General features: G+C 43.2%; 1 protein-coding gene across 1 annotated transcript in view; it reads left to right on the forward strand.

Moving 5' to 3' along the window:
- The first annotated feature begins 10,424 nt into the window (after positions 1–10,424).
- Positions 10,425–23,230, forward strand: part of LOC104998574 (trophoblast Kunitz domain protein 1-like) — a 28,548-nt gene continuing 15,742 nt past the window's right edge. The window contains 9 exon segments of the mRNA XM_010853833.1: positions 10,425–10,518; positions 14,208–14,279; positions 15,321–15,419; positions 15,921–16,004; positions 17,087–17,158; positions 18,343–18,441; positions 18,947–19,030; positions 20,250–20,321; positions 21,525–21,623. Of these exon segments, the coding sequence (XP_010852135.1) occupies positions 10,425–10,518; positions 14,208–14,279; positions 15,321–15,419; positions 15,921–16,004; positions 17,087–17,158; positions 18,343–18,441; positions 18,947–19,030; positions 20,250–20,321; positions 21,525–21,623 (775 nt within the window).

Here is a 23,230-nt window from a genome sequence, read left to right on the forward strand (position 1 = left end):
TCTTTTTTGTCAATACATCCTCACCTTCATCTTCCATGCCAACAGCACCTCGAGAGCCTTGGGTACGTGGCTGCCTGGATGCTGCCAGAGAGGCTGGGACCACCTCGTTTCCTTGTAAATGTGATTGCCAGTCATGAAATCACATCCAAAATCTTTCATGCGTCATCTGTGTTAGTATCAAGATTTGCCTGGGTGGTGTTTGTTTGTGTGTTAGTGAAACTGAAATATCTGGGAATACTTGAAAAATAGGCAAGTGTTTTCCTCCTGATTTTCAGTTGTTTGTCTTGCAGCAAGTCACTTTTCTGTAGCTGTAGTTTGGTATCTTCGTCTCTAATACAGGAATAATGATAGTTGATTGATAAGATTGTTAAAGAGCAAGCTATCTTTTAATCAACACTTCCTGTGAGCCCACATGACAGGTCACAATTTTAAATGCCTCCAGGACAAATGAGTAATGTGAATGGAAGTATTTTGTGTGAGGTGGAGGCAGGTGGACCATGCAAAATGGTGGGGCTTGTGGAAGTTTGAGAGAATGCTCCCCTCCTGAGAAGAAAGCCACATGAGGATATGTCAACACTTTCCCCCTTTCTTTAAGGATTTTTAGGATTAGATGAATTATATGTTTCATGTATCTAGGATATTGCCTGATACAATGAAGAATTTAAGTTTTACCTAGAGTAATACTACTACAAAAGACTTTGCCTTCTAGGGGGAAGGAAAGCCTGTTGCATCCATTGCTTCCACAGCAACCACATCATGTGGGCATCATCGGTCTCATGTGACACCTGAAGACACAGGGTTCTGAGAGTTTTAAATCCTCAGGCACAAAGTTAGGAAAATGCAGAGCTGGTACCCAAACCAAGATCCCATGGCCCCATCATCAGTGACAGAGAGAGCAGGAGGAATGGGTGGCTACCAGTGTTTCCAAGTTCCCCTGATGTCCACTCAGGCATACAGCTCTCCTGTTGGTGAAACCAGATGATAGATGACTGTTGGTCATGCTGTGGATACAGGTTCAGTTCCCTTCTTCCCCTCTGCTCCCTCCCCTTGCTTTTTGATGCATGAACAGTTATAGCCCAGGATGACATCGCCTTCACCAGCTAAGTTCCTGCCTGGACCAATGTCAGGGCCAGGGTTCCTCGGTTCCAAAAACTACAGTGTAGAGTCCTGAGTTGTGGGTTGGGGTAGATTGGTGGTAGGCAATCTTCCAGTTCCTGAGATTTACTCTAGCTTCTGAGGTCCATTCTGGCACATAGCTCTCCTGTTATGTGAAACCAGGCAAGGGGCAGTGGGTGTCATGCTCTGGAGACACATTATTCTTCCATTTCCATTCTGCCCATGCCCTTTCCTTTATTTCTATCCAGAATGTCAGGGTTTGTGGCCCAGATAGAGATGTTTTTCCTTGGCTCAACATCTCTTTGAACCAGTTCAAAGTAAATAACTTGTGTGTCCAGTAGAGGTGCTGTCACAACAGTTGCAGGAAACTTACCCGTGTCATACCAGTCCTCTGAAATAAATGGGGTTAATGTGAGAGCACTGACATGTAGATATGAAGACGGCTGCCTGAGGCTGTAAAGGAAGACCTGGCCCAACACACTGCTCATCACCTAGCAGTCCTTTGATTTGCTCTCATTCACCCACAGACCATTTTCACGGGCCATGCAGTGCTCTAGGTGCTGGGATGCTTCTTGAGGACCATATTGGACAAAATTTCACCTGTAGATTCACATTCTGTGTTTTCATGAGACCACAGAGAGAGTCAAATTTGAAGACTGAAGTCACTGTTCATTTGCCCTGAGCAGACAAGCAGGACAGAGGAGCCTGGTGAGCTGCAGTCCATGGGGTGTCAAAGAGTCAGGCAAGATGAAGTGATTGAGCAAACACACAAGCATAGGGAGAAACAGGACAATGGAATGTGGAGAGATTACATGTTGTACATGACTGACCCCAAATCCTCTATTTCTTCACTTCCCTCCTTCTCATCTGTTCTTACCCATCTGCTGGGGTGTAAACAGATCTGTGAACATCTGTCTTTCCATAGATGCCCTTCTGCAAGGTCACAAACATGAGCAGAATCTGCTTCTCTGAAGCCTTGCTCATTTTCCCTGGGCACCATTCTGGCCAGCATTCCAGGGAATGAAACTAGCAACCAGGTCTGGGGTATGTCCCAGGTCACCTCTCCTCTACAGACTGGAGGGAAAGAAGGTGAGTGCATGGAAGGGGTGGGAATACAGGTATGGAGGATGCTGCCAGCCCTCTCTGGATTTCTTCTGGGAAGTGAGCAGTTGAACTCCAGTACATTTCTTGACTCTCAAAAAGTATCAATATGTGTTCTGCTTTTAATAAAATTATCCCACTTCATTTTACAAAATCATGAATTTCATCTCTGAGACTGTCTATTCCTAGTCTCTACCTTGTCTCTAAATGCCATTTAGGATAGTTAAAATATCCAGGATCCTTATCCTGGTTTATGCCCCAGGAATCCGGAAACTCTTGAAATTTATTGTCTTTCTCTAAGTACTGAAATCTGTGATGGATCAGACCTTAGATAGTATCTATGCACACCTGGACTCCAGAATATGCCATCATATGATTAGAAGGTTTGAATTTTCAGTCCCTGGTCTTCTGGGGGAGAGAGAATGGATACTGAGTTCCATCGAGAAATGGCCAAAGATTTAGTCAAACTGACCACTTCAAACTGTCAATTAAAACCCTTGAACACTGCATTCAGAGACTTTAAGAGGGGTAATAACATCAATGGTTTAAGGGAGGAGTGTCTTGAGATGGCATGGACGCTCAGAATTTCCTTCTTCCTCTTTGCCTTATGCTTCTCATCCCTTTTGCTGTCTTGGAGTTTTATTTTATTCAGTGCGGACTTTATATAAGAGGGGACCATAAGTAAAGGTCCCCATTTCTGTGAGCGATCCTGATAACTTGTTCAGCATGGGAGTTGGGTCAAACAATATCTGAATTAACAGTCAGTTGGCCACACGTGTAAGTGACCCCAAGGCTTGTGATCAATACTTGGAAGTGTGGGCTGTCCTCAAGGGTGGAGCCCTCACCATGTGGGGTCTGGGTCACCTCTGTAGATTTAGTGTCAAAAGTGAATAGACTGCTGGATGCCCAGTGGGTGTGGGGGAACTGGGTTCTGTTGGCAGAAACCCCACATGTTTGTTGTCAGGGACAAAACCCAGACTCACTGTTTTCTTCCATTTGTGTCTCAGGTGAGATCCAGGGTAAGGGGACTATAATGTGCTGAACAGAGCATTTAGAACCCCTCAGTAGTTCTCTGCATTTTCAGATTCCCGACAGAATCAGGGACTTGATTAAATGGGTTTTAACAGATTGCGTCTTGTCCTCATCCTGCCACCTACATGCTGTATGTCCTGGGATAGTCCCATCTGCAGCTCTTTCATGAGAGCAGGGGCACCATGTTTTACAGATTTTTAGAAGGATTACCAGTCATGAGGACAAAGAATTTACACCTTTGTGATCAGTTGTGTCCATTTTCCAGCAAAAATTTTCATCTGAAAGTCTTGTCGACCTATTTTTCTCCATGACATATCGAAAAAAAAAAAAAAGCCATATGTGTCAAATAATGATCATATCCCTGTGATGAAATTAATCAGAGAGTTGCATGACAGCTGAGGGTCTTCTCTTCAGAGGCAACTGCAGGCAGAGCAAGAAATACCATACTTTGTTGAGTTTGCTTTTGGGGCCAAAATTGCTTTCCCCAGGCTGATAGGATGTTAGTCAAGGCCGAATGCCCTTCCCCTTGCTGTTCTATCAGAGTATATTTTAATTTTCTATAATGATATACATGACTGTTGCACTCGTACATACATATATATATATATATGCCTCATTATCATAGAGATTAATAGGATTTTTACTCTATCCACTCTCTTCAATGATGATACACTTGGCATGAGTCCAAAACAGGAGAGTCATTTACTTGAGAAATACTTATCAAAATTTTCTTTTTGATTCTGAGACCATAGTTTTTTCGGTAGGGAAACAACTCTAAACAAAATATAGGAAAATAATATGCACACAATAATGGAGGGAAACACACAGTAAAGAATGGGGAAAATCCTATGCCAGGTTATGATGAGTGTTGTGAAGAAAGAGAGTGATGGGGGTAAAGGTGGCTGGCAAGCATCAGAGAAAGGCTCTGTGATAAGGAGGTTTTGATCAGCTCCTTCCAAAAAAGTGCCTGAAAGTTTGAGCAGCAGCCAGGACCAGAGTGGCTGAGGCTGAGAGGGTTGAGGGGCAGGGGAGTGGACGAGATGAAACAGAGGGCCTGGGGACAAGTCATGAAGAGGCGTGTAGAATTTTAAGAATCAGAATATGACTCTCAGAAAGCTAGGGGGTCACTGAGGGACTGGTCATTGGAGCCATGGAATATGATTCACTTTGAAACAGGATGCTTGTGACTGTAGTGTGGAGAGTGACCAGTAAACTCATGAGTGGTTATAAACTCGTGGACCATTGTCTAGCTCCAGTCTTGATCAACATATGGAGAATATCCTTAATACGTATCCTTTATTCTTGTCCTATTTGCAGCTAATCATTGGCAACATGCCAATGCATATATAAATATTCAGTAATGATATGTAAATATTTACAATATTACCCTGTTTATCTGAATCCTAACAACATTAGTAATAATGTCCTACAAAGCAGGATATGAAAGGGCCTTTTCACATTCACAGCCCTGCACCCCTACCACTCTCTATTGGAAGCAAACTGGTATTTTCTTTAATTTTTAAAATTAATTTATTTTAATTGGAGGCTAATTAACTTTACAATATTGTGGTAACTTTTGCCATACATTGACAAGAATCAGCCATGAATGTACATGTGTCCCCCCTGCCACCATCCTGAACCCACTCCCATCTCCCTCCTCAACCCATCCCTCTGAGTTTTCACACCCCTGCATCCCTACCACTCTCAGTGCAAACAAACTGATATTTTCTGTTGTTCGCCTTTTAGACCCAGCTATAATGAACATTGTCCTATTTCATGGAGATTCTCCCATTCCTACAGCCCCGTGGCCTGACATCTGTCTGGAACTACTGTACATAGGTCCCTACAAGGCCAAAATAAGCAGACACTTCTACGTTGCCAAGTCCAGGTTTTAAGAGACCTTTGTATATGGTAGCTAAACTGTTAAAATCAAAGACTACAATGGGGGCCAGGCTGTGTTAAGGCCCCAGAAGGTGATATCCTATCCTGAGTAAGACAGCAGGCAGGGCATGGGGAGAGGGCAAGGGCTAGGGGAAAAGGTGGAGCTCAGGAGGGTACACACTCCTCACAACTGCCCACAGTGACTATTTTCTTCGCTACCTCCCAGGAGAAGTGGATGCAGTGTCCTCAGAAGTTGTGGGCTGAGCAAGTCCTCCAGGGACCAGCTTGGCAAAAGTCAGCCCTAGAAGCACTGTCATGGTAAGTCAGCTACCTCCAGAGCAGGTCAGTAGAGCTACTGAGTCCCCCGCCTTGGCTTCAAAAATTCACTTCCTTCTTGGTGGTCATTGTGATCCTTAGAGGACTGTTGTTGCTCATTTTTAGGAAGGCCTAGGTCCTATCCAGGTACACAGGGTCCAGGTTTGGGGCTTCAGAGATTCAATCTGCAAGTTCCTCTCTTTTGCAGAGGTCATGGAAACTGGTCTACCCTGAGAAACTGAAGTCCAAGGAGCACCCGGTCAGGGCTGAGCTCTGACTGCTTGTGACATTATTCAACCTTTCCTTCTTGCTTCTCAACTAAACCTTCCTCGGCTGAAATCTGCCTCTTTCCTCTCTCCCATATGAGTACTTGCTTTACTTCTGTCTCAATTAGTTGGCTCTAAGCACCATGAGAGCAAGTCTTCCCTTTATCCCTAGAACTTTGCACGGCTCCAGGCACAAAGGGTACAGTCCATGAATATTAAAGTACAGATGGAGACAATGCAGGAGAAAAGCTCCTCCAGTCTGGAGTGAACGTGGAGCCTGAAATCTGAATTCCTGATTCTTGCTGTAATCTTCTCCATCACTGCATCCTCACCTTCATCCTCCACCCCACCAGCACTTTGAAAGCCTTGGGAAAGTGGCTGCCTGGATGCTGCCAGAGAGGCTGGGGCCACCTGATATTCTTGAGAGTATGATGTGACATTCATGAAGTCATGCCCAAAATCTTTGATGCATCATCTGTGTTAATACCAAATAGATTTGCCTGGGTGGTGTTCATATGTTTGTTTGTTAGTGATTTTAAAATATCTGGTGACACTTGACAAACAGCCAAATGTCTTTCTCCTGATTTTCAGCTGTTCGTCTTCCAGAAAGTTATTTTTCCATAGCTGTAGTTCGGTATCTTCATCTCTGAAAAAGGAATAATGATAGTTAATTGATAAGATTGTTAAAGAAGAGCAAGCTATCTTTTTATCAACACTTACATGAACCCACCTCACAGGTCACAATTTTAAATGCCCTCCAGGACAAGTGAGTAATGTGCATTTAAGTATTTGGAGTCGGGTGGAGGCAGGTGGACCATAAGGAACGCTGGGGATGATTGAAACTGGAGAGAATGTGCCCCTCCTGAAAAGAGAGCCACTCTTGTTAGCTTAGTTCAGGGTTTTGAAAGTGTGGTCCCTTAAGCAGCACCCTCAGTGCCTTGGAAACCTTGTTGATGCAGCTACTCAGGTCCCACCATGTGCTACTGAGTCCAAAGTCTGGGGGTGAAGATCTCAAATCTGTGTTTGGCCAAATGGTTAAGGGATTCTGATGCTCACTCACATCGAGACCCACAGTCCTTATTAAATACCAGGACTGTAATGCCATTTGGGTTACTTGTCCTGCACTGATAGAAATTTTTTAAATTAAATCTCCCATTGTGAAGTCTTATAAATGCCTAAAATTGTAAAATCACCTCTGTGAACTTATATTACATATAGTCTAGCCAGACGTGTAACCTCTAGTTTACGCTCCCTTTTAATCTCAGACATAATTTCAAAAAAATATACCATGGGGCTTAAAAAGTCAGGTCCTCTGTGTCATGTAGCAAGAAAACAATCACCCATTACTCAGATGTGAAAGTACCTCTCCGACGGCACAGCATCTGAAATATCTAAAATCTTATCTCTGCCCCGGTGCATTCCATCCATTTGAAGATGTGGCCTTAGATAGCATGGAATTGAAGATTCCCATTATTCAGATGGAGATACTGAGGAACAGAAGCAGAGATATGACCTGGGGTCCCAGAGGGTTGGCATCACTTGTCTTCATCCAGTGTACATCCACTGTTTGTTCCTGTCCTGCAATTTCTCTAAAGAGGCCTGCCTGCAGGTTTCTAATTAGAGACTACACTTACATGAGCAGGGAGCATGGAGGTGGAGTCAGAACTGGCCCATCAGGGGGCTTGCAGAACTGGGGGCGTCTAATTTTGACCAGAGTAAGGAGGACAATGGGAGAAAAAGACATACCAATGAGAGAGGAGAGGAGACAAAAGAGGAGTTTCTTTTGGGGAGAGTCTCAGCCACTCTGTGGTCTCAGATGCAGACAATGAGGCAGGAAGAGGGGCAGGGCCAGAGCGCCTCCTGAATGTGAATCCTTGTTGTACCATCCGCGGGTTGTGTGTCCTGAGCAAGTGGCTTTACCTATCTGAGCCTCTCCTTTCTGCTTGACACTGTGGTATGAGAATCCCAGATATTGTAGGATTGACATGAGGCTAAATGAAATCATGCACATGGAATGTCTCAGGAGAGAGGGACTCTCCATTCACAGCGGCTTCTTTTGTGAGTCGCCCACTCCTGGTGCACATGTGTACTAAGCCAGCTTGGTATTGAGAGCTCCTGCCATTCTCAATGGTGCTCTATGTTTGTAACTACAAGTAATAAACTAGAGTGAGTGAAGGGATGGTGGGTGTGACATGTGTGCACTCTAATTTACAGCTTGCATTGCAGCAGAATGCATGTGCACAGACTCTAAGTCAGATCGCTGGGCCCAAATCCTCTCTCTACAAGCTATGATCTAAGCAAATTACTTTATTTCTTGTTATCTCAGGTACCTCCTCAGTAACACGCAGATATGTCAACAGTTTCTCCCCTTTTCTTTAAAGATTTCTTAGGATTAGATGAATTTTATGTTTCATGTGTCTAGGATAATGCCTGCTACAATGAAGAATTTAAATTTTAATTAGAGTAATTACTCATTACTGTTATTGTTACTACTACAAAGATTTTGACTTCTAGGGAGAAGGAATATATGTCTGTTGCATCCATTGCTTCCATGGCGACCACATGAGTGTGCCACATGGATCTCAGGTAACACCTGAAGACACGGGGTTCTGAGAGGCTTAAACCCTCAGGCACAATGTTAGGAAAATGCAGAGCTGGTACCCAAACCGAGGTCCTATGTCCCCGTTACCACTGAGGGAGAGAGCAGGAGGAAGGGGGTGGCTATTGGTGGTCTTCCGAGGTCCCCTGATGTCCACTCAGGCAGACAGCTCTTTCCTATTGGTGAAACCAGATGAGGGGTGACTGTTGGTACAGGTTCAGCTCCCTGCTTTCCCTCGTCCACAGAAATGAAAAGACATGGGCTTCTGTGAGTTGAATTTGGGGAGGGTTTCAGAAAGCTGGCTTTGTCTGGATGGATGATGTTTAGGAAATGGAGTAGTTCTCTGAGTATCTTAATCTTAACTTCGAGAAGGAAAGACTAGATAGAGGTTTGATCTGTACCTGGCCAAGAAATAACACTCACACAAGATAAGATGTTTGATCATATTGGTGATTTGTGTAATGTAGCTCTTTTGCTCAGTGCTCAAGCATGATTATCCAACTTTCACCAATTCAGTATGGTCTCATCTGATGTTGAAGCTTCGTAAAATGTTTATGTTGAGCAGGAGAACAGAAGGGCTGTTGGTGGTACCAGCTCAGGTCTTGGAACTCAGAGGTTGCTTTTCTCTTTCTCTATCAATCTCAAAGGATCGTGATGAGAGTGAAAGAGATGTATTTGTTAAATGCTTTGTTCAAATGTTAGCAGAGTAACCATTTACTGAATGTCAGATATGATAATAGTGATAGTAATACCACATTATTGCTGTTGTTCAGTCACACAGGTGTGTCTCACTCTTTGCGACCCCATGGAGAGCAGCACACCAGGCTTCCCTGTCTCTCACCACCACCCAAGTTTGCCCAAGTTCATGTCCATTGCATCGGTGATGCCATCCAGTAATCTCTTCTTCTGACACCCTCTTCTCCTTCTGCCCTCAATCTTTTCCAGCATCAAGGACTTTTCCAATGAGTTGGCTGTTCACATCAGATGATCAAAATACTGGAGCTTCAGCTTCACCATCAGACCTTCCAATGAGTATTCAGGGTTCATTTCCCTTAAGATTGACTAGTTTGATCTTGTTGCTGTCTAAGGGACCTCAGGAGTGTTCTCCAGCACCACAGTTCCAAAGCATCAATTCTTTGGCACTCTGCCTTCTTTCTGGTCCAGATCTCACAAGCATATGTGACCAATGAGAAGACCATAGACTTGACTATATGGAACTTTTTGGCAGAGTGATGTCTCTACTTTTCAACACACTGTCTAGGTTTGTCATAGCTTTGCTAAAAAGAGGCAATCTTCTTCTGATTTCACACCTGCAGTCACCAACCACAGTGATTTTAGAGCCTAATTAGGGTAAATCTGTCACTACTTACACCTTTTCCCCTTCTATTTGCCATGAAATAATGGCAGATTCCATGATCTTAGCTTTTTAACTATTTAGTTGATGAAATCAGATGAGGGACAACTGTGGGTCATGCTGTGAATACATGACCAGCTCCCTGCTTCTCCTCAGTCTCTCCCCTTATTCGTTTTTTGATGCATAAACAGGGTTAGAGCCCAGGTTGACTTCACCTTCACCAGCTAAGTTCCTGCCTGGACAAATGCCTGGTAAAGTGCATGTGTCCATTCACGGGAGAAGTTGTGGCAATGGTTGTAGGAAGGTGACCTGTATCACACCTGTCATCTGAGGTAGGTGATGGGGGTCAGGGCATTGAGATCCAGGTGAGATGACTCATGCAGAAGGCTGAAATGGAGAACCTGGGCTAACACATTGCTAGTCACTTATCTGTCTTCTGATCTACTCTCAACCACTTACTTATCATCCATCACATGCCAGGCACTGCTCTAGGGGCTGGGATGATCCCTCCATCTGTCTGATCACAATCTGTGTTCACATGAGACCCACAGGCATCATCAAGTCTGAGAATTGTTCCTACTGGATATTTGACCCCTGCAGACAGAAGCAGGAGGCATGGTTAGGTAGGGAGATTACGCAATAAACAGCTCCTCCCCTTGCCCACCCCCCTCCTCATCACCTGATCCCACCCCTCAGCCAGCATATTAAAAGCTCAGTCTGTCCTCAGCATCCTCAGGAGCCCTCCTGGAAGGCTACCAAGATGAGACAGCTCTGCCTCTCCGCAGCCCTTCTCGTCCTCCTGGTTATCCTGGTGGACAGCACCTCACTGAATATACACCATATCCAGGATGAAGGTAGGTCTGGCCTCACCTCTCTTCTACAGCTTTCGGGAAAACAATGGAAGTCCATGAAAGTGGGTGGGGCAGGTGTGGATTGGGTGTTGCCAACCGTCTTTGGATTTCTCTGTCATGCTGGCCAGGATTTTTGTTTGTTTCTTTGGTTTTGGCAGCACTGGTCTTCCTCCCTATTCAAGAGTATTCTCTAGTTCCGGAGTCTTCCCTCTGGTTGCAGAGTGTGGAATCTCACTGGGGTGGCTTCTCTTGTTGCAGATCAGGGGCTCTAGGCATCTGGGCTCAGTAGTTGCAGTTCACCTTCTTAGTTGCCGCAAGGCAAATGGAATCTTCACAACAAGGGATAGAACCCAAGCCCTGTGCATTAGCATGTGGATTCTTTTCTATTGGACTACCAGGGAAGTCTTTAGTTGCAGACTTTTAACTCCACTGACATCATGACTCTCATGAGGATATTTATTAAACTTTTGTATTTATTAGAATTTTATATCCATCTATCTATCTATATCTATATCTATATATGTGTCTCAAAATTCTGCCAGATCAGGGGCCCCATTTCTGAGAATCTCTATTCTTGTTCCCTGCCATGTCTGTGAACCTCGCTGTAGTGCAGTAATAAAAGTAAGTAAAGTGAAAGTTGTTCAGCCATGTCCAACTCTTTGAGACCCCATAAACTCTATCATCCATGGAATTCTCCAGGCCAGAATACTGGAATGGGATCCCTTTGCCTTCTACAGGGGATCTTTCAAACACAGGGATTGAATCCAGGTCTCCCGCATTGCTGGTGGATTCTTTACCAGCTGAGCCACCAGGGAAACCCTGTATAGTAATAAAAAGCTTAAAATTTGAACCATCTCTTAGCTAATGGCCCAGGTCTCCTAAAACTCTTGAGGTTTCCTTACTTTAGATGTTATGAGATGTGTAACAAAAGGCAGCTCAAGGTAACCTTGAGGTGTGGTTTGTGTCCAAGAAACCACAAGCACCCATTTAATGTTTACAGTTTTCAACAGCTGCCACTCCAGCACCTCTGAGGAGAAGGGAGGAAACTGAGAGTGAGATCAATCACAGTGGCTGATAATCCAACCAACATGCCTGCTTAGTGAACCCTAGGGAGAAATACATAAGAACTGGGCTCAGAGAGCTTGTGGGTTGGCGAATACAGGAAGTTGAAGTGAGGGTGCTGTGCTCACTAGGGCACAGAGGCTGGGGACATCTCCCTCTCCCTTTGCCCTGCACATCTCTTCCATTTTGCTGCTTCAAGTTGTATTTTGTACATTAATCTGCGAATAGTAAGCAATGGTTTCCCGAAGTTCAGCCACTGGTTCTGTTGAGTTGTTGAATTTGAAGTTGGGGTCATAGACTTGCCTGCCCCTCCATTTTAGTTATTTGGTCACAAGCATGATTGACTCAGGATCTCATGGCTGGCATCTGAACTGAGGACAGTCTTGAGCCCCCAACCTTCAGAATCTGCAGTAACTCCATCGATTCCCATCAGAAGTAAATGGACTTGTTGAACACCCAGTGGGTGTTTGGGGAATTGGCTGCTGTTGGTAGAGACACCACATATTTGGTGTGAGGGAAAAACCCAGAATCACTCTCCCCTGTGACTGGCGGTTCAGGTGATGCTTCAAAGAGGGGGAGCAATGGAAGTACATATTGCACCCATAAATTGTTTCCAGTTATCTGTATTTTCAGAGTTCCTGGGATAATCAAGGACTGTATCAAATAGGTTGTAACATGCCAGAATCTTGTCCTGGCCCTGAAACACACATGCCATGTCCTGGGGCAAGTCATCTGCAATTTTCTCACCAGAACAGGGGATACATGTTACATGGCTTTTTGAAAAGATTAAATTAAAATTTAATTAATTTTAATTTAATTAAATAATTAATTTATTAAAACAATTAATTAAATTAATTAATTAAATTAAATATTTAATTAAAATAAAAATTAAATTACATTTAATTCATTAAATTATTTATTTTAATTAATTAAAATAAAAATTAAATTACATTTCATGGTGAATTTTGTGCATGCTCTGCCAAGATGTGTTACTCTAAAAAAATTTCTTTAACTATTTAGTTTGGGAAACAAAGAATATTTATGTGTCAGATAATGAGTATTCCTCTATCTGAAAAATAATCAGAAAGACCTGGGATGAATTGTCTGCAGGAAATGTAAGAAACAACCAGTTGAAGGTTGACTCCTGATACTAAAGCTGAGACATTATTAGGAAAGTCTCCAGGCCCTTTCCCATGTTCCCTTTTGACTATTGTGTATTATCCATATGTTTTCCCTCCTTTGTACATTGTTGACTACTATTTTATTATCCATATTTGATCCTTGTTTTAGTTCATAAACCAGGCATCCTAAAACTCTTGGAATTTACTGTCTTTCATAGGTCTGGAGACAAACCACACACGGGAACTTGAGAAGCGTTCAGTAGTAAATGTGGTTAAAAGTGTCCTTGGCAGTGTGATTACAGGTTTGAGCTTTCTGCACTTCTGGGGAAAGGACAGGGCACTGAGATTGGGAACAGTCCCCACTGGCCAATGATTTAAGCAAAATACCTATTTGATGAAACCTCAAGAAGAATCCATAAATGCGGGTATTCAGAGAGCTTCTGGGGTGTTAAAACAGGGAGGGTGGTGATGTGAGGGCCCTGTATTCTCTAGGACATGGAGGCTCCCCACAACTCCACTTCCACTTTGCCTTGCACATCTACTCATTTTGGTGTGCCTAGAATTATCCTTAATAACAAGGTGTGACCGCTATGTGAATAGTCTTCCTGAGTTTGGTCATCAGATTAACTGAGTTATTGAACTTGGAGGTGGGGTAACAGAACTTCCCAGTTTTAGACACTTTGTCAAATCATGAGGGATGGGCCCACATGGCTGGTATCTGAAGTGAGGACACTTCTGAGACCTCAACATGCAGAATGTACGTTAACTCCCCCGATTTCCTATCTGAATTAAATTGCATTGTTGCACACCCAGTGGGTGTTTGGGGAATTGGATGTTGTTTCTAGAGACACCACATATTTGGTGTCAAGGAAACCCAACTCACTCTCCCTTGTGCTTTGGGAGCTCAAGTGAGTGCTGGGCCAGGGGAGTAATGAAAGTGGGACACTGCACCCAGAAGCTGTCACTGGTTACCAGTATTTTCAGAGTTCCTGGCAGAATAGGATAGTGTATCAGTTGGGTTGTATCTTGTTCAGACCCTGTCACCCTCATGCCATGTGTCCTCCAGCAGGTCAGCCATAGTCCTCATCTGAACAGCAGATAAGTGCTGCATGAGTTCTTGGAAAATATTACAAGTCATAAACATAAACAGCTTATTCACATTTCATGACCATGCTTGGTCATTTTACACTAGGATATGTTCATGAACGATTTCTCTATCTGCTTACTAGGGGCCGAAAGAAAAAATATTTATGGGCCAAGTAATAATTATCCCTCTATTTAAAATTTAATCACACAGACCTGGACCACCCAGACGAGGAAATGTTGGGAAAGCATAAAACCCACCCTTTGTGTGGTTGGCTCATGAGGCCAAGGCTTGTACAATATTAGACAATTCTCCAGGCCTTTTTCTTTGTCCCATTTGAATATCGTTTTATTGTTCATATTTGAATGTTGTCCTGGTTCATAGTCCAATATTCCTGAAAATTTTGAAATCTCCGTCTTTCACAGGTACTAAGATTATTGGAAATGGAGCCAGTATACTGACAGGATTGGCTGAAATAGTCAAGAAAGCACTTAAAGGTTAGGACTTTCTGCTTCTCTGGGGAGAGAGGAGGGCACTGAGCCTGAGGTCAGTCACCACTGGCTGACGATTCAACACATATGACTATTGACTGGAACTTCATATAAAGCCATAAATATTGGCTCAGTGAGCTTATGAGGTGGGAGGAAATGGTTGTGAGGTGACGGTGCTCTGCTCAGGAGGACACAGACACTCTGTCCAACCCCATTCCTCCTGTGCCATAAAGATCTCCTCCATTTCACTGTTTCCGAGATTTTTCCTGGACATTAATCTGAGAAAGGTGATTAAGAGTTTTCCTGAGAATGGGGACTGGTTCGATTGAGTTATTTTAAGCATAGAGGTGAAATCATGGAAATTTCAGGTTTAAGTCACTTGTTCAGGAAGATGATAATTTGAGAAGACATGGTGGGCATCTGAAGTTAAGGCAGTCTTCCTATCCCAAACTGTGTCATCGGCACTAACTCCACAGATGTGGTATCAGAAATCAATTGAGAGTGGGCAGCCAACTGGGTGTTGGGAATTGGGTGGTTGGTGGAAAAAACATGTATTTGGTGTCAGGAAAAAACCCAGACTCACCCTCTCCTATGATGTGAGGGCTCAGGTGAGGCTGGGGGAGAGGTGAGTAGTGAAAGTAAGACCCAGGACCTGGAAACTCTCCCGAGTTCTCTGTATTGTCGAGTTCCTAGCCAATCAATAGTGTACTATATGGGTTGTGACATTATCGTATAATGTCTTGACCAGGCAACCCACATGCTTATTCCTGGGCAAGTCATCAGCAGTTTCCTCACCTGACAGGGGAAACATGTTACATGAGTTCTTAGAACAGATGACGAGTTATGAAAGGAAAGACTTTATTCATGTGTCACGAACAGATTTGTCCATTTCCCACCACAATGTGTTAATCTGAAAAAAAAGTTCTCTACATACTTGCTGTGGCCAAATAATTATATTCCTCTGTCAAATAATGTTTATTCCAGTATTATTAAGATAATACTGGACCAGGCTGAAAATTTACTTCTGAAACTTACTCTCTTTCATAGGCCAGGTGATGATTTTGGGAATACAATTCGATAACCATACACAAGAGGAATTGCCAACACTCGAGATTGAATACTCAACACTCAGTGAGGAGATCAAAGGTTTGTAGTGTCTGCACCTTGGGGAAGAGGGAAGGGCACTGAGATTCAGATCAATGATCAAAGACCAATGATTCACTCAATAAGTATCTTTCTTGAAACCTCAACAGTGCATAAATATTTCATGGTGAATCTCGTGCATGTTCCACCAAGATGTATTAATCTTAAATTTCTTTACCTAGAATTTGGGTCACAAAGAGTATTTGGGTGTCAAATAATGAGCATTATTCTATCGTGAAATATAATTAGAGCAAGCTGGGATGAATGTCCTGCAGGGAATATAAGAAACAGCCCTGTGTAGGTTGACTCTGGATACCAAAGCTGAGACATTATTAGAAAAGTCTCCAGGCCCATTCCCACATTCTGTTTTGACTATTGCGTATTATCCATAGTTGTTCCCTCATTTGTCCAGTGTTGACAACTATTTTATCATCCATATTTGATCATTGTTTTTAGTCCATGGACGAGGCCTCCTGCAACTCTTGGATTTATTGTCTTTCCTAGGTGTGGAGACAATCCATAAACAGGGCATTGAGAAGCGTGCAGTACTACCTGTGGTTAAAGGTATCCTCGGTGGTGTGCTTAAAGGTTTGTTCTTCCTGTACCTCTGGGGAGAGGAGAGGGCATGAGACTGGGAACAGTCCTCACTGGCCCATGAGTCAATCAAAATTCCTGTTTAGTGAAACTGCAAGAAGAATCCATAAATGTGGGGATTCAGAGAGCCTCTGGGCTGTTAATACAGGGAGGGTGGTGATGTGAGTGTCTTCTGAGTTTGGTCATGAGATAAACTGAGTTATTGAACCTGGGGGTGGGTTAATGGAACTTCCCAGTTTTAGACACTTTGACAAATAATGACGAATGGGTGCACATGGTTGGCTCCTGAACTCGGGACAATACTGAGACTCAACATGCAGAATGTATGTTAACTCCCCCGATTTCTTCTCTGAATTAAATTGCCTTGTTGCACACCCTGTGGGTGTTTGGATAACTGGATGTTGTTTCGAGAGACACCACATATTTGGTGTCAAGGAAACCCAACTCACTCTCCCTTGTGCTTTGGGAGCTCAGGTGAGTGCTGGGCCAGGGGAGTAATGAAAGTGGGACACTGCCCGCAGAAGCTGTTACCAATATCAGTGTTTTCAGAGTTCAGGGCAGAATAGGAGAGTATATCAAGTGGGTTGTGACAGGGTGTATCTTGTTCAGACCCTCTCACCCTCAAACCATGTGTCCTCCGGCAAGTCATGTATAGTCCTCATCTGAACAGCTAATAAGTGCTGCATGAGTTCTGGGAACATATTTTGAGTCATAAATATGAAGAGCTTATTCACATTTCATGGCCATGTTTGGTCATTTTACACCAGTAAATCTTCATGAAACAGTTCTCTACCTACTTACTTGGGGCCAGAAAGAATGAATATTTATGGGGCAAGTAATGATTATCCCTGTATTTAAAAATTAAGCACACAAACCTGGACCACTGAGAACAGCAACTGCCAGGAAAGCATGAAACCCAGGCCTTGTGTGGTTGGTTCATGGACCAAGGCTTGTACAATATTAGAAAATTTTCTGTGCCTTTCCTCTGTCTTACATTTTCCTATCGTTTTATTTCTCATATGTGAACATTGTCCTGGATCATGGTACAATATTCCTGAAATGTTTGTCTTTCCTAGGTGTCAAGATTTTCGGACAGGGAGCCAGTATACTAACAGGATTGGCTGAAATCATCAAGAAAGCACTTAAAGGTTAGGACTTTCTGCTCCTCTGGGGAGAGAAGAGGGCACTGAGCCTGTGGTCAGTCACCACTGGCTGACGATTCAATACATATGAGTCTTGAGTGAAACCTCAATAAAATCCATAAATATTGGCTCAGAGAGCTTATCAGGTGGGGCTGAACGGTCATGAGTTGAGGGTGTTCTGCTCAGAAGGGCATGGAGGCCCATCCAACTCCACTACACCCGTACCCTACAGATCTCCTCCATTTCACTGTTTCTGAGTTACTCTGAGAACAGTGATTAAGAGTTTTCCTGAGTTTGTTCACGGTTTGATTGAGTTTCTGAGCATGGAAGTAGAGTGGAAATTTCGAGTTTCAGTCAGTTGTTCAGAAAGATGATAACTCAAGAACACATGGCTGGCACTGAAGTCTGGGCAGTCTTGATACCTCAACCTGTGGCATCGGCACTAACTCCACAGCTATGGTATCCAAGGTCAATGGACACTGGGTGGCCCATTGGGTGTTAGGAATGGATGGTTGTGGAAAAACCACATATTTGGTGTCAGGAAAAAACCCAGACTCACCCTTCCCTGTGACTTGATGGCTCAGGTGAGGCTTGGGGAGTGGTGAGTAGTGAAAGTAATCCCCTAGACCTGGAAACTCTCACCCGTTCTCTGTGTTGTCGAGTTCCTAGCCAATCAATAGTGTATCATATGTGTTGTGACTTCATCATATATTGTCTTGACCAGGCAACCCACATGCTTATTCCTGGGGAAGTCATCTGGAGTTTCCTCATCTGACAGGGGAAACATGTTACATTAGTTCTTAGAACAGATAAAGAGTTCTGAAAGAAAAGACTTTATTCATGTGTCATGACCTGATTTGTTCATTTTCCAACACAATGTGTTGAACTGAAAAAGAAATTCTCTACCTACCTGCTGTGGCCAAGTAAAAATATTTCTTTATCAAATAATGTTATTCTTGTATTATTAAGAGTAATCAAAGATCTGAACCACGAGGGGAGCAGCTCCAGGGAAAGCAAGTAACATAGCCCTTGTGGGGTAGCCTGTGGGAACAAGGTTGATACAATATAAGAAAGTCTCCAGGCCCTTTTCTTGTTGTCTTTTGATTGGTATTTTCTTATCCATGTTTGTTCCTTTTCTTGTTTCACGGACCAGGCCTCCTGAAACTCTTGAAATCTACTCTCTTTCATAGGTCAGGTGATGATTTCCGGGATACAGTTTGATAACCACACGCCAGAGGAATTGCCAACACTTGAGATTGAATACTCAACACTCAGTGAGGAGAATGAAGGTTTGTAGTTTCTGAACCTCGCGAAAGAGGGAAGGGCACTGAGATTCAGATCAATGATCAATGACCAATGATTCAATCAATAAGCCTGTTTGTTGAAACCTCAACAGTGCATAAATATTCCATGGTGAATTTAGTGCATGTTCTGCCAATATGCATTCATCTCAAAAGATTTCTTTACCTACTTACTGTGGACCACAAAGAGTATTTGGGTGTCAAATAATGAGTATTCCTCTATCATGAAAAATAATTAGAACAAGCTGGGATGAATGTTCTGCAGGGAATGAAAGAAACAGCCCTGAGTAGGTTGACTCCTGATACCAAAGCTGAGACATTGTTAGGAAAGTCTCCAGGCCCTTTCCCATGTTCCCTTTTGACTATTGTGTATTATCCATAGTTATTCCCTCATTTGTCCACTGTTGATGACTATTTTATTATCCATATTTGATCATTGTTTTAGTTCATGGCTAGGCCTCCTGAAACTCTTGGAATTTACTGTCTCTCATAGGTATGAAGACAAGCCACAAACATGGCCTTGAGAAGCGTTCAGTAAGAGAAGTGTTTAAAAAGATCCTCGGTGGTGTGATTAAAGGTTTGTTCTTCCTGTACCTCTGGTGAGAGGAGAAGGCACTGAGACTGGGAACAGTCCTCACTGGCCAATGATTCAATCAAAACACCCGTTTAGTGAAACTTCAAGAAGAATTCAGGCATTCAGAGAACATTCATAGAGCTTCTGGGCTGTTAAAACAGGGAGGGTGGTGATGTCAGGGTCTTGTGTTCTCTAAGACAAGGAGGCTCCCCACAACTCCATTTCCACTTTGCCTTGCGCATCTACTCATTTTGGTGTGCCTAGAATTATCCTTAATAACAAGGTGCAATCCCTATATGAGTGGTCTTCCTGAGTTTGGTCATCAGATTAACTGAGTTATTGAACACGGAGGTGGGGTAATGGAACTTCCCAGTTTTAGACACTTTGTCAAATCATGAGGGATGGGCCCACATGGCTGGCATCTGAAGTGAGGACACTTCTGAGACCTCAACATGCAGAATGTATATTAACTCCCTCGAGTTTCTATCTGAATTAAATTGCGTTGTTGCACACCCAGTGGGTGTTCGGGGAATTGGATGTTGTTTCTAGAGACACCACATATTTGGTGTCAAGGAAACCCAACTCACTCTCCCTTGTGCTTTGGGAGCTCAGGTGAGTGCTGGGCCAGGGGAGTAATGAAAGTGGGACACTGCACCCAGAAGCTGTTACCAATTATCGGTATTTTCAGACTTCCCTTCAGAATAGGAGAGTGTATCAAGTGGGTTGTGACAGGGTGTATCTTGTTCGAACTCTGTCACCCTCATGCCATGTGTCCTCTGGCAAGTCATCCACAGTCCTCATCTGAACAGCAGATAAGTGCTGCATGAATTCTTGGAATATAATACCAGTCATAAATATAAACAGCTTATTCACATTGCATGGCCATTTTTGGTCATTTTACACCAGTAAATGTTCATGAAACATTTCTGTACCTACTTACTTGGGCCAGAAAGAAAGAATATTTATGGCTCAAGTGATGATTATCCCTCTGTTTAAAAATTAATCACAGAGACCTAGAGCACTGAGAAGAGCAGCTGCCAGGAAAGCATGAAACCCAGGCCTTGTGTGGTTGGTTCATGGGACCAAGGACTTTACAATATTAGAAAATGCCGCTGGCCTTCCCTTTTCTCACTTTTTTCTATCATTTTATTTTTCATATGTGAATGTTGTTCTGGTTCATGTTCCAATATTCTGAAATGTTTGAAATTTTTGTCTTCCATAGGTTCCAAGATTGTCGGAAAGGGAGCCAGTATACTAGGAGGATTGGCTAAAATACTGAACGAAACAATGAAAGGTTAGGACTTTCTGAACCCCTGGGGAGAGAGGAGGGCACTGAGACTGAGATCAGTCACCACTGGCTGACGATTGAATACATATTGAACTCTTAGTGAAGCCTCAATGAAACTCAATATATATTGGCTCAGAGAACTTATGAGGGGGGAAGAAGCAGTCGTGAGTTGAAGGTGCTCTGCTCAGAAAGGCATGGAGGTTCCATCCATCTCCACTCCTCCCATGTACTAAAGATCTCCTCGTAGTCACTGTTTCTGAGATTTTTCCTGTAATGTACACTGACAGCAGTGATTAAGAGTTTTCCTGAGTTTGGTTGCTGGTTTGATTGAGTTTTTGATCATGGAGGTAGAGTTGTGGAAATTTAAAGTCTCAGTTACTTGGTCAGAAACATGATAACTCAAGAGGGCATGGCTAGCATCTGAAGTTAGGGCCATCTCCCTACAGCAACCTGTGGCATTGGCCCGAACTTCACAGATGGTATCAGAAGTCAGTGGACTTTGGCATGTTGGGTGTTGGGAATTGGATGGTTGTTGGAAAAACCATGTATTTGGTGTTAGGAAAAATCCCAGAGTCACCCACGATGGTGACGTGATGGCTCAGGTGAGGCTTGAGGATAGGTGAGTTAGGAAAGCAAGACCCTGGACCTGGAAACTCTCACCAGTTGTCAGTATTGTCAAGTTCCTAGCCAAGCAATAGTGTATCAAATGCATATCGATGTGACAGTATCATGTCCTGACCAAGCCTCCTGAATGTGTGTCTTGGTGCAAGTAATCTGCAGTTTTCTCATCTGAACAGGGAATCATGTTACATGAGTTCTTAGAACAGATGATGAGTTATGAATAGAAACAGTTTATCCACGTGTCACAACCAGATTTGTCCACTTCCCACCACAATGCGTTAATCTGAAAAAATATTCTCTACCTACTTGCTGTGGCCAAGTAAAAATATTTCTCATTGGAAAAGGTTTATTCCTATATTATTAAGAGTAATAAAAAGATGTAGAGTCACGGAGGAGGGCAGCTGCAGGGAAAGCAAAAATCACAGCCTTTGTAGGGTAGCCTGTGAGAACAAGGCTTCACAATATAATGAATGTCTCCAGGCCCTTTCCCTTGTTGTCTTTTGACTGGTATTATCTTATCCACGTTTGATCCTTTTCCTGTTTCATATACCAAACTTTCTGAAACTCTTGAAATTTACTCTTTCATAGATGAGGTGATGATTTCGAGAATACAATTCTATAACCATACACAAGAGGAATTGCCAACACTTGAGATTGAATATGCAATACTCAGTGAGGAGAATAAAGGTTTGTAGTTTGGGCACCTCGGGGAAGAAGGATGGGCGCTGAGATTCAGATCAATGACCCACATGGTTCGCATTTGAACTGAGGATAGTTCTGAGACATCAAAATGCAGAATGTATATTAACTCCCCTGATTTCCTATCCGAATTAAATTGTGTTGTTGCACATCCAGTGGGTGTTTGGAGAATTGGATGTTGTTTCAAAGGACACCACATATTTGGTGTCAAGGAAACCCAACTCACTCTCCCTTGTACTTTGGGAGTTCAGGAGATTGCTGGTCCAGGGGAGTAATGAAAGTGGGGCACTGTACCCAGAAGCTCTGACAATTATTGGTATTTTCAGCATTCCAGGCAGAATAGGATAGTGTATCAAGTGGGTTGTGTCATGATGTATCTTGTTTAGATCATGTCACCCTCATGCCATGTGTCCTCTGGCAAGCCATCCATAGTCCTCATCTGAACAGCAGATAAGTGCTGGATGAATTCTGGGAACTTATTACGAGTCATAAAGAGCTTATTCACATTTCATGGCCATATTTGGTCATTTTATACCAGGAAATGTTCATGAAAAAATTCTATACCTGCTTACTTGGTGCAAGAAAGAAAGAATATTTATGGATCAAATGAGGATTATCCCTCTGTTTAAAAATTAATCACACAGACCTAAACCACTGAGAAGAGCAAATGCTGGGAAGGCATGAAACCCAGCTGTTGGGTGGTTGGTTCATGGGACCAAGGCTTGTACAATATTAGAAAATTCTCCAGGCCTTTACTTTGTCTTACTTTTTCCTAATGTTTTATTTTTCATATGTGAGTATTGTCTTGGTTCATGGTACAATATTCCTGAAATGTTTGTCTTTCATAGGTGTCAAGATTGTCGGAAAGGGAGCCAGTATACTAACAGCATTGGCTGAAATAGTCAAGAAAGCACTTAAAGGTTAGGACTTTCTGCTCCTCTGGGGAGAGAGGAGGGCACTGAGCCTGAGGTCAGTCACCACTGGCTGACGATTCAATACATATAAGTCTTGAGTGAAACCTCAATACAAATCCATAAATATTGGCTCAGAGAGCTTATCAGGTGGGGCTAAATGGTCATGAGTTGAGGGTGCTCTACTCAGAAGGTCATGGAGGCCCATCTAACTCCACTACACCCACGCCCTACAGATCTCCTCCATTTCAGTGTTTCTGAGTTTTTTCCTGTACGTTACTCTGAGAACAGTGATTAAGAGTTTTCCTGAGTTTGTTCCTGGTTTTGATTGAGTTTCTGAGCATGGAGATAGAGTGGAAATTTCGAGTTTCAGTCACTTGTTCAGAAATGTGACAACTCGAGAACACATGGCTGGCACTGAAGTCTGGACAGTCTCGATACCTCAACCTGTGGCATTGGCACTAACTCCACAGATATGGTATCCAAGGTCAATGGACACTGGGCGGCCTGCTGGGTGTTGGGAATTGGATGGTTGTTGGAAAAACCATATATTTGGTGTCAGGAAAAAACCCAGACTCACCCTCCCCTGTGATTTGATGGCTCAGGTGAGGCTTGGGGAGTGGTGAGTAGTGAAAGTAATCCCTAGACCTGGAAACTCTCACCCGTTCTCTGTGTTGTCGAGTT

The sequence above is a fragment of the Bison bison genome, unplaced genomic scaffold (genome assembly GCF_000754665.1).
Source record: "Bison bison bison isolate TAMUID 2011002044 unplaced genomic scaffold, Bison_UMD1.0 scf7180017853184, whole genome shotgun sequence".
Taxonomy (NCBI): domain Eukaryota; kingdom Metazoa; phylum Chordata; class Mammalia; order Artiodactyla; family Bovidae; genus Bison; species Bison bison.